This window comes from Boleophthalmus pectinirostris, unplaced genomic scaffold (assembly GCF_026225935.1).
Source record: "Boleophthalmus pectinirostris isolate CB_2022bp ecotype Guang Dong unplaced genomic scaffold, ASM2622593v1 HiC_scaffold_11, whole genome shotgun sequence".
In the NCBI taxonomy this organism is placed as follows: Eukaryota; Metazoa; Chordata; class Actinopteri; order Gobiiformes; family Gobiidae; genus Boleophthalmus; species Boleophthalmus pectinirostris.
Window position 1 is genome coordinate 9,559,059 of NW_026570994.1, and position 16,410 is coordinate 9,575,468.

General features: G+C 38.1%; 1 protein-coding gene across 1 annotated transcript in view; it reads left to right on the forward strand.

The window, feature by feature from the left end:
• LOC110153222 (neural cell adhesion molecule 2) overlaps nucleotides 1-16,410 on the forward strand; it is a 591,924-nt gene that overhangs the window by 520,201 nt on the left and 55,313 nt on the right. Inside the window, exons 11-14 of the mRNA XM_055165721.1 lie at nucleotides 2,670-2,766; nucleotides 7,792-7,965; nucleotides 13,608-13,727; nucleotides 15,637-15,758. Coding sequence (XP_055021696.1) covers nucleotides 2,670-2,766; nucleotides 7,792-7,965; nucleotides 13,608-13,727; nucleotides 15,637-15,758 — 513 coding nt within the window. The remainder of the gene's footprint in view (nucleotides 1-2,669; nucleotides 2,767-7,791; nucleotides 7,966-13,607; nucleotides 13,728-15,636; nucleotides 15,759-16,410) is intronic.

Here is a 16,410-nt window from a genome sequence, read left to right on the forward strand (position 1 = left end):
GTATTGTGACACAGGAAGGACGAAAAAGGAAACCTTTGACTGCCTAAATCATCCCGAGTTTGCAGCAAACATTTTCCGGTGTTAGGACAGCCAACAACCAGACAATTACAAATCCGAATCCCAAAACTAAAATATGACAATATCAGAACCAGAAACAAAAGTAACATGGTTCAAAAGACTAGAAAACACTTGCTTTGTCAATAGACACATCCCACTGGGAGAACAAACATGGTGGTTTGATGCTCACTTTTTCGGAAAATCCTTCCCAGTATGCACTGCGCAATGACCGGAAGTCCGAAATTCTTGATGCATCTATTCAGCTCCTTCCCTGCTGTCGGTGCATCAGCGGCAGAAAACAAACAGTAGGACAGAGTGAGAGGGGCAGATACATTGATAGGGATAGACAGTGCTTCTACACAGATTTTCAAACTTACTCCAAGCAAAAATTTACTCTTGTGAGTTTTTAGCCATGTTAGAATGTTGTTACCTCCTCAAAAGTTGTGTTTTGTTTCATTCACACATGTTTGAGTAACTCTTTATTTTTAGTCTGTCTGCATCTTCAAAGCTCAAAATGCTCTGTTCCATGTTGTGATGTCATGAAGCGCTAGTCTAAACTTAACAGCTACCTTTTGTTTTTACCTTTTGTTCAGGGAATTCCAGATTTGAAACCATCCGTATTTTTCTCATGAAGGTGTATGGACACACAGTGGAGCATTTTCTGCATTTCCTGTATTACCACATGACATGATCACAGAGTGGAACAGAGTGTTTTCTATTGGAGAGAAGAACTCAGCCCAATTTGCAGAGTTTTTGTGTTAAACATTTGCGAATCAAACAGGTCTACACCTACTAGTATTGTTCCTTTAACCAGACCTGTGATTTTAGAAAAAGGCCACACTAGTTCACACTCTGGAACCAAGGACTCAAGGATTATACTCATTTTGAAAAGATAAACCACCTATAAACAAAATGTACCACTTTTCTCTGCAGAAATCTTTTGTCTTTCAGCATCTCTAAACCACCCACTCACGGCAATACTTGCAATTTGATGCAAATCCAAACACACCGTTCCAGAATATACAGTTTGAAATTGTGACAGGAAAATGTACTTTCAAGTAGATGTACCCAATTTATTTCATGTATTAAACGTAAATCAGTTTTGCCCCAGTATTCTAAAAGCTCATGGTCAAAAACAAGCCTCCAAGAAGTGAGGCTGTTAGCGTGGCAGCTGTTAGTATTGTTGAACTATTCTGAAGGTTAGAAATGTGATTATAAACTCATCTATTTAGGATGCTAGGAATGTATTAGGAAAGAGAAGAATTTGAAGTTTAAAGGTCTTTGTGCAAAATTGACTCTCGTGAGCTTTAATTCTTACCTCATCAAAACATACCTCGAGTTGTGTTTTGTTTTATTCACACACATATAAGTAATCCTTTATTATTAGTTTGTCTACATCTCCAAAGATCAAAATGCTCTGTTCCACCTTGTGATGTCATGAAGCGGTAGTTTCAAGTTAACAGCTACTTGGCATTTCCAGAGCTGAAATTACCATACCACACCAACTTTATTTATAAAGCACTTTAAAAACTTTACAGCTGTAGTGCAAAGTGCTGTACACAAACACTGAATAGAAAAGAACAATCGCAGTACAAGACAATACACAATGCACACATAATACAAATAGTAAAAAACATAGAAAACAATAAGATAATCAACAACAAAAAATGTGCATGTCACTTGTTAAAAAGTGAAAAAGGGTGCATTTTTAGGAGTGATTTAAAAACAGGTACAGACTTTGTCTGTCTAATCTCTAATGGCGACTGCTTCCACAGCCATGGGGCAGCAACAGAAAACTCTCAGTGCCCTCAAAGATCAAGTGTAGTCTATGGGATGGCGAGCTGGAGCTGGTCTGTTGACCCGAGAGGGAGCATAAGGGTGGATCAAGTCAGCGAGGTAGGAGGGCACTAGGCCATACAAACATTTAAAAGTAAATAAAAGAATTTAAAAATCGACTCTAAAAGGCACTGGAAGCCAATGGACAGAGGCTAAAAGAGGTGAGATGCTCTCGTGTTTCCGGGTTCCAGTTAAAAGTCAAGCCGCTGAGTTTTGGACCTGTGGCAAACAGACAACAAAGTGCATTTTGGCTGACACCAACATAAAGTGCATTACAATCATCCAATCTAGTCATCACAAATACATGCATGACAGTTTCGAAGTTTTTGACAAAATAGTTGTCTTAGCTGGAAACAACTAGACTTTACAACAGCACTAATTTGCTGATCAATTTTAGATCAGGGTCCATTTTGACAACTAAGTTTGGCTTCACCTGGCTTCACTAAATGATTTAGTGAACCCAAGTCCAGAGGAGAAGAAGAATTATCCAAATAGCGAAGGTGTATGGAGTTTACAAACACAGTGGAACACTTCCTGTATTACTTGTGTGTTAAACATGTGTGAATGAAACAAAACACAACTCCAGGTCTGTTCGTGATGAAGAAACAACATTATAACATAGATCAGAAAACAGTATCATATGAGCCATTTGAAATCAGTCAAAATCAGGAACAGCTTCTTTATCGTTTCCATAGTTACGCTGCTCCCTTGTTAGTTGTACGCATTGATTCTGAATTGGGGCACTTTTGTTAACAATCCTCCCAATTTGTTCTTAGGTGACTCCGATGTCCGACCGGGATTTTGGCCGCTACAACTGCACAGCCCGCAACAACATTGGAATTCGATACCAGGAATTCATTCTAGCACAAGCAGGTGGGTCCACAGTTAATGACTTTTTATTTCACTAACAAATCTATATAGCTTACATCATTACACTCCTCCATTCAAACTACTGTGTAACCTCTTTTTGCTAACTCTAATAGCCTTATTTGCAATTCCCAGGCAGGATAGATTCCACTACAAGTCCCTAGCCCTACGCAGCCAAGTCTAATCTGAAAAAGTGCTGGCTGATTTCACATAGGCCCGGTGCGGTCTATTTACTGAAGCACCTACCCTAATTTACTGTAGTGCATTCTAATACACAACTGTGCCGTCCAATTATGTTTAGTGCAGATTGCCTTCCCTCGCAGACCAGGAAGTGTGCGGCGGAGAGATGACCTAATATGGGCGCGAGATGGAAACAATAGGAAGTAAACAGGGAAGTTAGAGTTTGAGACGGAGGAAGGATTCGTCCACAGTACACTGTGTTTGTACTACTAGATACTGCGAAACATCACTGTTTGTAATACTGTCACAATTTACAACTACAGTTATAATTAATACTACTGCTGCTGCTACTACTACTAAAACATTTAATCAAATCATGGTTTCTGAAGAATGTCCAATTACTGCATCAAATCAAATGTGATTACTACTACTGCTACTACTACTACTACTACTACTACTACTACTACTACTACTACTACTACTACTTCCACTACTACAAGTACTAATGCAAGAATGTCCAATTACTGTGACAAATCAAATGTGATTACTACTACTGCTACTACAACTACTACTGCTACTACTACTAATACAAGTACTAATACAAGAATGTCCAGTTACTGCGACAAATCAAATGTCATTACTATTACTGCTACTATTACTATTTCTACTACTATTAATACAAGTAATTATACAAGAATGTCCAATTACTGCAACGAATCAAATGTCATTACTACTTGTACTACTACAACTACTACTACTACTGCTAATACAAGTACTAAAATAAGAATGTCCAATTACTGCAACAAATCAAATGTCATTACTACTAGTGCTACTACTTCTAATACTACTACTACTAATACAAGTATTAATACAAGAATGTCCTATTACTGCAACAAATGTCATTACCACTACTGCTACTACTAATATAAGTACTGCTACCACTAGCCTACAAAAACAAATAATCGATTCATCCTACATTTGTTAACCTGAAGTATGCCCAACTACTGTATCCAATGTTACTACTACTATGACAACTGCTGCTGCTGCTGCTTCTTCTACTGCGAATACTAGTACTACTTCTACAACTACTAATATAAGTACTTCTACCACCAGCCTACTAAAACAGATAATCATCAAATTATCTACACTACTAATGTACTAACCTGAAGTATGCCTACAACTACTGTACTACTACTACTACTGCTGCTACTACTACTATGACTACTGCACTGTTACTACTACTACTAACTACTGCTATGACTACTACTACTACTTTACTACTAAACTTTAACTAAATAACAACTAACTATACTTTTTATGCTAACTATACACTTTATCAGGAGTGAGTGACAGTGTACCACAAGAGAATAAAAACATGAAACTTATTAAAACAATTTCTAAAGATTGTGTAAAAATATTACATGAACTCTGCTGGGTGCTGTTAAGTACATTTCATAATTCATTTCTGTAGAATAGTTCCATTATAAGACTATGGGCAGTTACGTGTACTTTTACATTTATCTGCAGTACCACGCTGTGCTTTCTGAGTATTTCTGTATTTGTGGAAAGGCCAGTTTTATAACGGGCTGGAGCATTAAAGGACTTAAAGGATTGGAGAAGGCTCTTGAGGAGTGTTCAAATGAGCGCTAACAAAGAATGACAATGACATTTCAAAACGTACAATAGTCACATTATTGTATGGAGGTGGTACAAGGCAGCACTCTGAGAAACACAATGTTTCGGCCCATTTCCGTTACAATGTTCCTGTTCCAGTCATTTGCGTATTTAAGCTCAAACAGAAAACATCTCTACCACCTTGTGATGTCATGTGGTAATACAGGAAGCACTTCACTGTGCTTTTAAACTTCATACACCGTCACTAGAATCATTTGAATAGTTTCACCTTTTATTCAATCCTAACCCAAGATTCATGCAGATAAATAACTTCCACATAAATTCCAAATAAATTCTAGTTTTCGGTTTTCTTTTAACCCTTTTTTTTATCTTTTTTGTTTCTTTACTTTGTTACATTTCATTGGCACAGAATGCAATAGTAAATGGCAACGTTAAAGGTGCACTATGGAACTTTTCTGATGGAGTATCTTCTTTATTTATTTTATTTATTTATATAGCGCTTTTCACAGACATTTTCTGTCCCCAAAGACGCTTTACAGAGCATTATTCATTCAGCATTCATTCATTCAGTTCATTCATTCTATACCCTGGTGATGGTAAACTACTATTGTAGCCACAGCTGCCCTAGGGCACACTGACAGAAGCGCGGCTGCCATGCCACTCGGAGCCATCGGTCCCTCCGACCACCACCATCACTCACACACACACCACTTTCATACTAGGCAATGTGGGTGAAGTGTCTTGCCTAAGGACACACAATGATTGAATTGATTGTATTTTTAATTGACCTTGACTATCAACTGTTGATGGAGACCTGTAGCGTGTTTTTCTGTCAGTTGCTTGTCTGCAATGTTCCACAGTATGGCATTAAACTTATCTATTATCAACAGTCTATGGAAACAAGTATGTGACATCACCAGGCCAAGTTCTGGCCAGATCTGTGAAGCGGTGTCCTTGCTCACATATAGATAGTTCAGTGCTTTATTACTGAATATTCCAGGCAAAACAATAACATCTCCATGGCAACAAGCAGCTGCCAACAGAAAGCTACATAGTGAAACTTTACTAAACTAAACTATACTAATGCTATTTTTTCTACTTTTGTTGGTTTTATGTTTTACTGTTTCTCTTATTGATCATAAATGGGCAAAATTTCGTACACTTTGATATAATTTTGACTGACCGTTCATAGTCATGGATTTCAGCTTCTGGTTACATACAACATTTTGAGAGCTTTTTCCCATTTTGAAAACATAGTATGTTTTAAATTGTTAATCACTATGGCAACCTACCCATAGATTTACAAGATGACATACAGTAGTGCAGCTCGCAGTGAACATAGCACTACCGACGGCGGATTTATCTTACAAATTGTTGTGGGGGCAAAATGACTTAGCAAAGCCACATGACAGATTAGCTTGGCAGCACTTTAAATCATAATTATTTATCATTTGCATGTTCTTGTCATGTTCCACTGGTTAAAAGACTCTCCCGCACGATAGTAATTAACGGCGTCGACAGCTCCTTCAAAATAAAAGCATTTGGAAATGTCACTCTTTTAATTGTAGCAGCTGTTTGTATGCGCGTGCTAATTATCATGTTTTTGTGTAATGCGCGGAGATGGCGGTTCATTTTCTCTTCAAGCGCGCTCTTCAAACATGTTTTTATTAATTTGAGTTTGGGGGGATGTAATTTTCTAATCAGCGACGGCACCTGAAACAAAATAATTGGAATCGACCCGGTGGATAAAGTAACAGCAACGTAGGAAGTTTGGAGTGTTTTTAGAAGGATAATTCACTAAGGTGTTAGATTGGCTTTTAATCTGTGATCAGTAAAAGCAAGCTCAGAAAAAGATGTTCCATTCAAATTTTGGGCAGTTAAGTAGTTTTGATGCATGGCGGATAAAATTTAAGAACAAGTAAACGGCGATGGCTTAAAAAACTTATTTTGGTAACACTTTTAGAATAAGGTACAGTGTATATATATATAAAGCATTTTAATACAGTTGGTAATTATTAGTCTGACATTAGTTATTTATGAAATTTATTATCAACTAATAATGAAAAATGTTGCTGAAGGGGGAAAAAAAATGTAAAAATATGAACAGAATCTACAAGTGGAGACTAAATCCGTGTATCATTTGTTCATTCATTTTTCAATATAAAACCAAAAATAAGAAAATGAAAAAACAACAGTTTTCTTCATTATTTATCTCCAAAACCAAAATGAAAAAAAGGATAACGATTAGTTTTTTCAGTTTTAGATTTTGTGATTAAATGAATAAAGGAAAAAACGTATAATGGCCGTTTCCGGTTTCCGTGACTTAAACTGTGATGCCATTATCCGTTTTTTTTTATTTCTTATTTATTTTGTTGAATGAATGAACAAATGATACACGGATTAGACTAGATCCAATCATACTCGGTTTAGTCGTGCTTTAGTCCTGGTCTAGTCTACGTTCAATTCCAAGATTAGTCCTAGTTCACTTTTGATGTAGTGTAAAAGCAAAGACTCCAATTCCAAGGAACAATTCTTAGTATTATTTCAAATGATTCTGAAGTTTTGTTGAGTAAATTTGCATAATATTTTGTTCACTAAAACTTAACCAAACTAAAATTTAAAAATTTGTTGTCAAAATTAACACTAGCACTAGAAAAATGGAATCCAGAATAAAACTCTCTCCTCTTTGTATCAGAAACACACGTCTACTGCTATTTCCTGTATTTTCCAACTTTTTGTTTTCTAATTTCCTTCACAAATCTTATTTATTTCACATTTGATCATCATTTGTCACATTTTTATACAACACGTTTCCACCTCAAAGCGCTCTTACGTCAGCGACTCATCCACACACAACAAGATAAGGAAGGTGTCTTGCTCAAGAACACAACAACTGCATTCACCGATGGGAGTGGGATTCGAACCGCAAAACTTTTATATAGTGCTTTTTGACCAAAGTACTTTACAACAGGGAACCATTCACCCATTCATACACCAATGTACGTGAATTCTTGGGGTGAGATAGTATAAGTGTCTTGCCCAAGGACACAACTATAGCGTTCATCTGTGGGAGCTGGAATTGCAATCTGGAATCTGACTGCTCCACTAATGTTTATGTCGAGAGCGGGAGTCGAACCACCAACCTCCCAACTGAGTCACTGTCGCCCAAGTTGTATGTATTATTCTAATGAGTCTGACCTGTATTTGTATTCACAGATGTACCGTCTAACCCTCACTCGGTGCGACTGTCGGCGGTCTCCCAGCGCCTGGCGACGGTGACCTTCATGACCCCAGACTCTCACGGGGGAGTGCCCATCAGCTACTACCTGGTGCAGTACAGAGAGGCCGGATCACTGGAGTGGAGGGACGTACGCTCGCACAGTGTACAGAGTAAGATGAACACTATAGATTATGTTTGGAGGACCTTTAGCATCGAGGACAACAACTGACACTTCGCAGTGACATCATGCTGCTTGGGTTCTGCCTATATGTCTATGGAGGAATGTTCTGCAGTTACCACGGTGACACAATGCGCATATTACCCTAAAAAAGTTTGAAGATCACCTGAAAATTCAAGAAAAAAATGCAAAATTTCTTTAAACAACACATTAGTTTTGTCATACCTTAAATGTGCATTGAGTAACTTTTCTGGTAGAAGATCCATCACATTGTTTTACTCCAAATAGATGTTATTGTTTTGTCTGGAAATTTTCCCAGTATGGTAGTAAACCTTTGTATCTTCATGGAGACCAAACCAAACCGAGTTACAGGTCAGACCGGTGGAGAGGCGACCTCGCTCACAGTCAGAATGCCTGTTTTTCAAGGTATTTTTGAGCTCTAAAGCCACCTGTAATTGAATGAATGTAAGGTAGATATTGTGGAACATTCTAGGCAGAGCAATAACATATCCATAGAAACAAGCAGGTAACGAACCCTCAACAAAAAAGTTACACAGTGCATCTTTAAGTCTATGTTCACTTCATAAAGAAAAGAGGTGTTCTAACTTGGCTGTAGGATTTTCAGATCACTTCATAATATTCTATAGGCAACAATATTTAATACAGATGGAGACCTCTAAAATGTATATAGTTAAAATGCAATTTATTGTTTTAATAACGTTAAAGAATGCATATTTTGCTTGTGTCTGTTATATAGTTCTAATATACTACAACCGTGCATCATTACGGGCATTTTAAACCACAATATTCTTCTAAAATGTGTTAGAAAACTGTGGTGCTCAATGGGAGCCAACATAACAGTTAACATCATCATAACAAAGAGGTATGGACAGCAAATCAGCTGATTTTTTTTTTTTCATTTGTGCCAAGATGATTACACAACTCAACCGAATCCTATGTGTATCACTGATTAAGAAAAAAATGGAAGAACTAAGTAAATAACTACATAAAACCGACAAATAATAAAGTTACAAAAGTGCTTTTTAACATAAAATTTAAGCAAACATTTTCAAACTCGAGCTACGTTTTTCAGCTTTGTACGAGGACCCAGATTAACCTTATGTTTTGAATGTGCGCGTGTTGCTGATGTGTAAGAAACCTTCGATAAGTGTTGACTCTGAGAAACTGAAATGAGGACAAACCCACAGAGACACTTCCCCGTTAGATTGAACCAGTCAGCATCTATTATTGATATGAATAGAGTAAACACGCGGAAAAGGGTCCATAAAGACGTCAGTATTTCTTATCATATATATAGACCTGATGTGTGATTACAGCTCTTTAAATAGTCATCAGAACTCCTCAGCGTTTATATCTCTATTTTAGCTTGTATATTCTCAACATGCACGTATTTTAATGTACTTTCAATCCAAATAATAATAATGGATAATCAATTACAACTCATAGCGATGGAAAGATATTTGACTATCTGTATGTAGTCATAGTTGTATGCTCTTTTATTATTTGACTAAACATTTAAAACTCTTAACTCTTCTCATTTGACCCTATCACAATGAAAAATATGACACGGGTTGATCTTGTGAATACAGTAATTGCTTTAAACCTACTTCCAAGAATTGTGATGTTTGCATTGCTATTGACCTGGACTATCTACAGCAGACATGTCAAACTCAGGCCGATATAATTATATAATCGGCCCGCGAGATCATATCAAATATGTATTTGATTATTAGATTAGGCTATAGAGATGTAATTTATTTAAAATGTTGTTATTACTTTATGTAATGCTTGTTCTGAATTCAGTGTTTAAGCAAAACTATTATTAAACATTTATTTTAAGGAGAAAAGGTTTAACATTTCATATCTGGAAAGACGAGAAAACATGCAGTTTTTAATGTTGGCCCTCTGTGAATTTGAGTTTGACACCCCTGATCTACAGTATGACCTTGTGATAATTCCTAATAACAGTATGCATTTGAGTGGCTGATTTCAAAATAAAAAAGAAAGCTACAATCAACTCCTTCTAAAAATGCTGCTATTGTTTAAAGCCACAGTATGGACATTTTTGTCAAAAAAAAAAAGGCTAAAATAAAAGCAGTTTCTAGTTTTTTTTTTTTTTTTTTCATTTTTCTTGTCTTTATTGCACTGAAAAACATGTGACCTTACTATGAGTGGGCTTGCATTTCCACAAACCTGACTCCTGCATTTGTTTTTTTGGCTATACTATTATAGCCAGGCTGATGCCACCTAGTGCCTCTGCTCAATTTAATTTCACTCCAGCGACTAGGTCAGGATTCGGAATACAATAGACGGTTTGCAAAAACCCTGGAAGCGTGAGTTCGGACACCAGCCAATCAGCAACGTTGGCACCGAATCCCGAGATCGAGGATTTAAAGCCGAAACAAAGACAATGTTTAGTGAATTTTATCAAGGGGAAAGATGTTTTTGCCCTTCTTCCTACGGCATTTGGGAAAAGCTTAATATACCAGTTAACCCTGATAGCGGCGCATAACATACGTCATGACCAAATAGCAGCGATTGGTTAAATTAAAAAAAGTGCATGCCTACTGTCAAGTGAATGAATTCTAATGCTGCGAGGTCAGATGATTTCTACGAAATGAAACCGGCTGATGAATCAGGCTAATATTATTATTCAGTATGGCATAAAACTTATCAAAGTATAATGTGTACTTTCTAGAGGTAGAGATATTCCTTTTTAAGAACTAATTTCTTGTATTTTCAAACTTTTGATTTTCTACTTTTCTACCACTCAAATTATGTTGAATATTTATGTAGATACCATAATTTGAAAAAATATATGAATCTGTCAAATGGACTTTAACCTAATATTACTACTACTGCAATTTCTACAACCCTCTTCACCATTCAACCTTAAAAACATTCTTAATTATACCGGATAGACTAATTTTGTTATTAGCAAATTGCAGTTTCCGAGATGGGGCTCACTATCGTTTCTATCTATAGTGTCCACTCTAAAGATGATCGTCTCTCAGTAAACTCCATACACTTAGTACTTTTCAGCACTTTGGACCAAATTAAAAAGTCTCCTCATGGCCCGTGAAGTATCCGAGCTCCCTCCAAATGAGAATATTTTGTTTGCGAGTGGCCAATCAGAGGCGAGCAAAAGCACCTATTCACATTGGAGTGTTTAATTTGCACAGACGGACTTCAGCTCGTTATAAAAGCGATCTGTAGAAATGGGCCAAAGTGAGAGGAATCCGCTCGTAATGGGACCTTCTATACAAACTGCAATTTACATTATCGAAGTCATTACCTTCAAACTCCGGCTTTCTTATTAGTTCTATGAGGACTCGGGAAATTTGTGAAGTCTGTGTTGGAGTTAAAGAGTTGCCTTTTTAAGAATTCAGCTCAATAAATACTTAAAATGCATTCTTTGTTTTGATGCTGGTTCACCGAAATAGCCAATTATAATCCTTTTTTGTGAGAGAGAGTGGTATTAAAGAGGTGTCTGGTACCAAAAGATGTAAACAAAAGGATCCAAGCTGGTAATGAAACTCAAACTTTAAAGGGGTAATATGTAACTTTTTCCTGCTTGTGTCCCAATGGTGATGCCATTTCTTTGCCTGGAATGTTCCACAGTATGACAATAACCGTAGCTATGTCCATTAGTGTTGTCATGATATTAAAATTTCAAACTTGATTTAGATACTAAGACTCGATACTCAACATTGATTGATTCCAGTACCAGGTCAGATCTGTGGAATGGTGCTTTTGAGCAATAAAAACAACTGTAACAATAATTCAATAAATGCAAAACAGATAAGTTTAAAACCATACTGCTGAATGTTCCAGGCAAAGCAATAAACAAGCATATGATGTACCCAGCACCAGGAAAGTTACAGCTTAGAATTGTCAAAAGCAGGAGTGTAGTGGGCGTGGTACACGGGGGTACGCCGTCCACCCACTGCTCCCAACGTGATATATAAAAAAATAACAAAAATAAAATAGCTACAACTTAAATGTCAAACTGGAGCTATTGGCAATGGTGAAAACAACGTGCTCAGGCTTATGATATCCGCAGTACTGTCCTATAGTGACCTGAGTCATGAGGGACCAGGACTGAACCAGGACTGAGGACTGAGACTAAAACAGGTCTAAAAATGACTAAAACAGGACTAAAACGGGACTAAACCAGGTCTAAACCAGGTCTAAACCAGGTCTAAACCAGAACTGAACCAGGCGTGAGTGTCGGGATGGGCCCAGAGGTGCACCTGCGTAGACCGCCTGATTGTGCTTTGCGGACACCCTGTTCCACGGGCTCCGGGTTCTCACTCTCAAGTCCAAGATTAGTCCTGGTTTAGTCCTGGTTTGTCCTGGTTTAGTCCTGCTGTAATCCTGGTTTAGTCCTGCTATAGTCCTTGTTTAGTCCTGGTTTAGACCTGGTTTAGTCCTGGTTTAGTCCTGGTTTAGTCCTGGTTTAGTCCTGGTTTAGTCCTGGTTTAGACCTGGTTTAGTCCTGGTTTATTCCTGCTGTAGTCCTGCTGTAGTCCTGGTTTAGTCCTGGTTTAGTCCTGGTTTAGTCCTGGTTTAGTCCTGGTTTAGTCCTGCTGTAGTCCTGGTTTAGTCCTGATTTAGTCCTGGTTTAGTCCTCATCACATCAATGACGTCACGAATTGTGTACCCCCACTTACAAAAATTCACACTACACCACTGGTCAAAAGTATGAAAAATCAATACTAATTTATGTATTGATACTGAAAATTTTCCATGAACATGACAAAATATGAACCTTCTGTTACAATTTTCAGCACCAGGATAGAACCACATAGTAATGTAAAGAACGCACTGTTACATTCAAGTTTTTTGTTCCTTAATATCGAAATTGAGTTTGCTATTTTAATATCATGACTGGAGATATGACGATGGATTATTTTCATGACCGATGCTGATACTGATTGTTTAGAATGTGTAGAAACCGATGGACGATAACCCCTGCTGATAGTTTTGAGCCGATATGGCAGATTTTTATCATTTTCCCCAAAGTTTGCTATTTAGATTTACTCCAAACTCACCTACAAACTTTTTTTAACCGTATAACCTATAAGAGAGCTGTGCAGTCACATTTTGTACAGTTATCGCTTCATATTATGTGTTAAAATAAAGTTTTATGTGTATTCTTTAGGCAGCAATCCACAAAAACAAAATATTGGCCTCTGCTGGAGATTTAAGGTCAATAGCCGATGCACTAAAAAGTTGAAATATTGTCCATATATCAGTCTATCTCTAATCATGACAACACTATTGCACCTTTAAGAATTCTATTTATTTTTATATACATCCAATTGCACTTGAGAAAACAAAACATATAAAGTTTCATGGCCATTCGCAAATTATTAAACCAATAAAAGCAGCAACGCTATCAAAAGCTAAAACTTTTTATGACGCACAATGAATTCAATGCAAATACGCTGCCAAGACACCAACGCTATCGGCATGATTTCACTGCTAATAAAAAAGAACTTATTTTTTGTTTAGTTTAGCCTCACTAGTGTTTTTAGTGAGATTGACGATGTAATTCCTGCGTGATATGAGTTTGATTTTGTTGTTGTTGTTGTGTTGTTGTTGTCACAGCGACGGTGGTGCTCACGGGTCTGGAGCCCAACACGACGTACGAGGTGCGGGTGGCGGCGGTGAACGGGAAGGGTCAGGGAGAGTTCAGCCACACGGAGAACTTCCAGACGCTACCCATCAGTGAGTCTATACCTCCTCTATATATATTTCCATTCCAAGTCATGATGTCTAGAAGCTGACAGTATTGCACAGAGACGCCATGACTACAAAAATCATTAAGAATTTCAAGTAAGTTTCAAGTAAAAGCTGAATAAAATAATAAATGGTACGCTAAGGAACTTTTCTGATGGGGTGTTGAATGTTCCACAGTATGGCATTAAACATATCTAACTCCATGGAGATGAGCAGCAAACAGGTCAGGCTTTACAACGAGACTGCATGTTTTTTTTCTGTTATTTTTACTATTAAAAAAACACAGACTTGAACCAATACGGGCTAATTTAATGCCATGGTGTGGAACATTTCTCCCAAAACAATAACATCTCCATAGAGACAAGCAGCCATCTACCAGAAAAGCTACATAGCACACCTTTAAATTATGATATAAAATTCAAGCAGGAAGAGAAATGTAATTCTTGTTGTACCTGTAACTGTTGACCAATCACAACCTGCTATGTTTCATTCTCAACCAATCATCTCTCAAGCCCATTGACACCGCAGCAGCAAAACCAGCAGCCACCTCAGACTAGTTGTAGCTATTCATTTCAAGCTTCTCTCTTGCAGCATTTGTATTCTCTGTTCCGCTATCCGATATAATCCACATTTTAGAACCTACTGTAAATTCTGGACTATAAGCCACTACTTTTTTCTCACACTTTGAACCCTGCGGCTAATAAAACGATGCGGCGAATATATGGATGGATTCTTTGTTTGGCACATTGTCCATTCATATATACGGTCTATGGTTTGGCAACACAGCGGATACGAGCAGCCTGAGAGCAGAAATCAATGCTGTCTGTGAGGGTTACGCATGGATCTAGGTTAACATGAAGTTGCTACACTAGATATTGCACTCAAATAGTTTATTGCCATGTGATAAAATAAGTTATGATGCTACGTCTTACCTGAATGCGTAAATGACGAGAGGAAACGTCTCAAAGTTCAGTAGTCGAACATCCACTCATACTTGATTGATTGAAGTAGCCCCGCCCCCGAGAGAGTCTGAAATCTGACATTGACATGATACAGACAGGACAGAGGCTCTTTCTGCAGGAGACATGCGCAGTAGAACATGGGGAGAGACGAGGGTGATGTGTCAAGGAAGATTCTAGTTTGATTGCGTTTTGAATAGTTACAGTTATTTTGCACTTCATTCACACACCCTCCTCATGGAAAACACACAAAGAAATACAGATGATGCAGTTTTTAAGTTAACGGCAATTGGCTGTGGAAGAAGGAGACAGAGCTGCTGCACGTGAGCTCGACATCAGTGAGTCGATGGTGAGATTTTGGCGACAGCACCGTGACGAACTGACTCAATGCAAAAAGACGACAAAAGCTTTCAGAGGCGATAAAAGCAGACGGCCCGAACTTGAAAACATTCTTGAAGACGTGGACACCTGCGGCTTATATTTAGGTGCCGCCTATATATGTACAAGTTTTTTTGTTAGAATTTATTTTGTTAGAATTTAGTTGGTGTGTCTTATATTCAGGTAGCCCGCTCAATAATACATTTTTCTATACTATAAATTTTTCTAACTGTATCAACTGCTGGAGTTTTGCTGACTTTTTATAGCCTCTGGTAACGCTCAATAAATCTGATCATAAACATTGTCAAACGTTAATCATATGAGCAGTGAAAAGTGCCCCAATTAGCAAAAACAATTAGCATAATAAGCAGCCCCATGCAGCTAACATTAGTTATAGCTACCAGTTGGGGTTGCCAGATAATGTTATTCTAATCCAGCTTTAAGCCATTTTTCTCCTTGGATATCAACCTTAACCCATATCTCACATTACCACCTGTTCTTTCTCTGTCTCACACATTCACCCACCCAAGCTGACCGCATTGTGTGTGTCCCTCCCATAGGAGAGCCCAGCCCCCCCGCCGTGCACGGGCAGAGGGGAGTGGGCAAGGCCTACAGGCTGGGACTGGTCAAGCAGGACGACGGGGGCATGCCCATAGTGGAGTACATCGTCAAGTACAAAACGGTGAGTAATGGCTAGGGTGTGTGCGAGTCAAACTGGGTGGTTATTCAAAAGCACTAGGGTGTGTGCGAGTTAAACAGTGTGGTTATTCAGACGCACTGGGGTATGCGCAAACAGATGGCAAGGATCCTGGAGCGTGGTGGAGAGAAAGTAGTTCATGTTATTTAAAAAAGCTGGCAAAAAAGTAGATCTTCACTGGTAACATATTAAGGGACTTGTACCTGATATTTTTTTAATGTACTTGAGCAAAATGTGTCTTTCCGCCGTACAGATAGATTGTATAATCAGCTCTCGAGGTCTAAATAAGTCTGCATATAATTATACAGCGTTTTATTGCCCAATAATCAGGAAGTATGTAGTTAGCATGCTAGTTGGTGTTAGATTTAGCATGACGGCAAAGCTCTGGTCTCTGAAAGTTTGAAAAGTGCTTATGAATAATTAGGATGTTCGGAATATGTAAGGTAAGTGAGGAATAAGTTGGGACTAGAGCCCTGCACCCGTGGGACCTGACGCAAAACAGTGCAGCGCGGGACACATTTTGAAAGCTCAGTGTGGGCGCGGACGGGAGCGGGACTGCACAATACAGGAGCGGGCGGATGGGATGATAAACTGCAGTCCCGCAAACTAAATATGAGTGTAAATAAATAAATATACA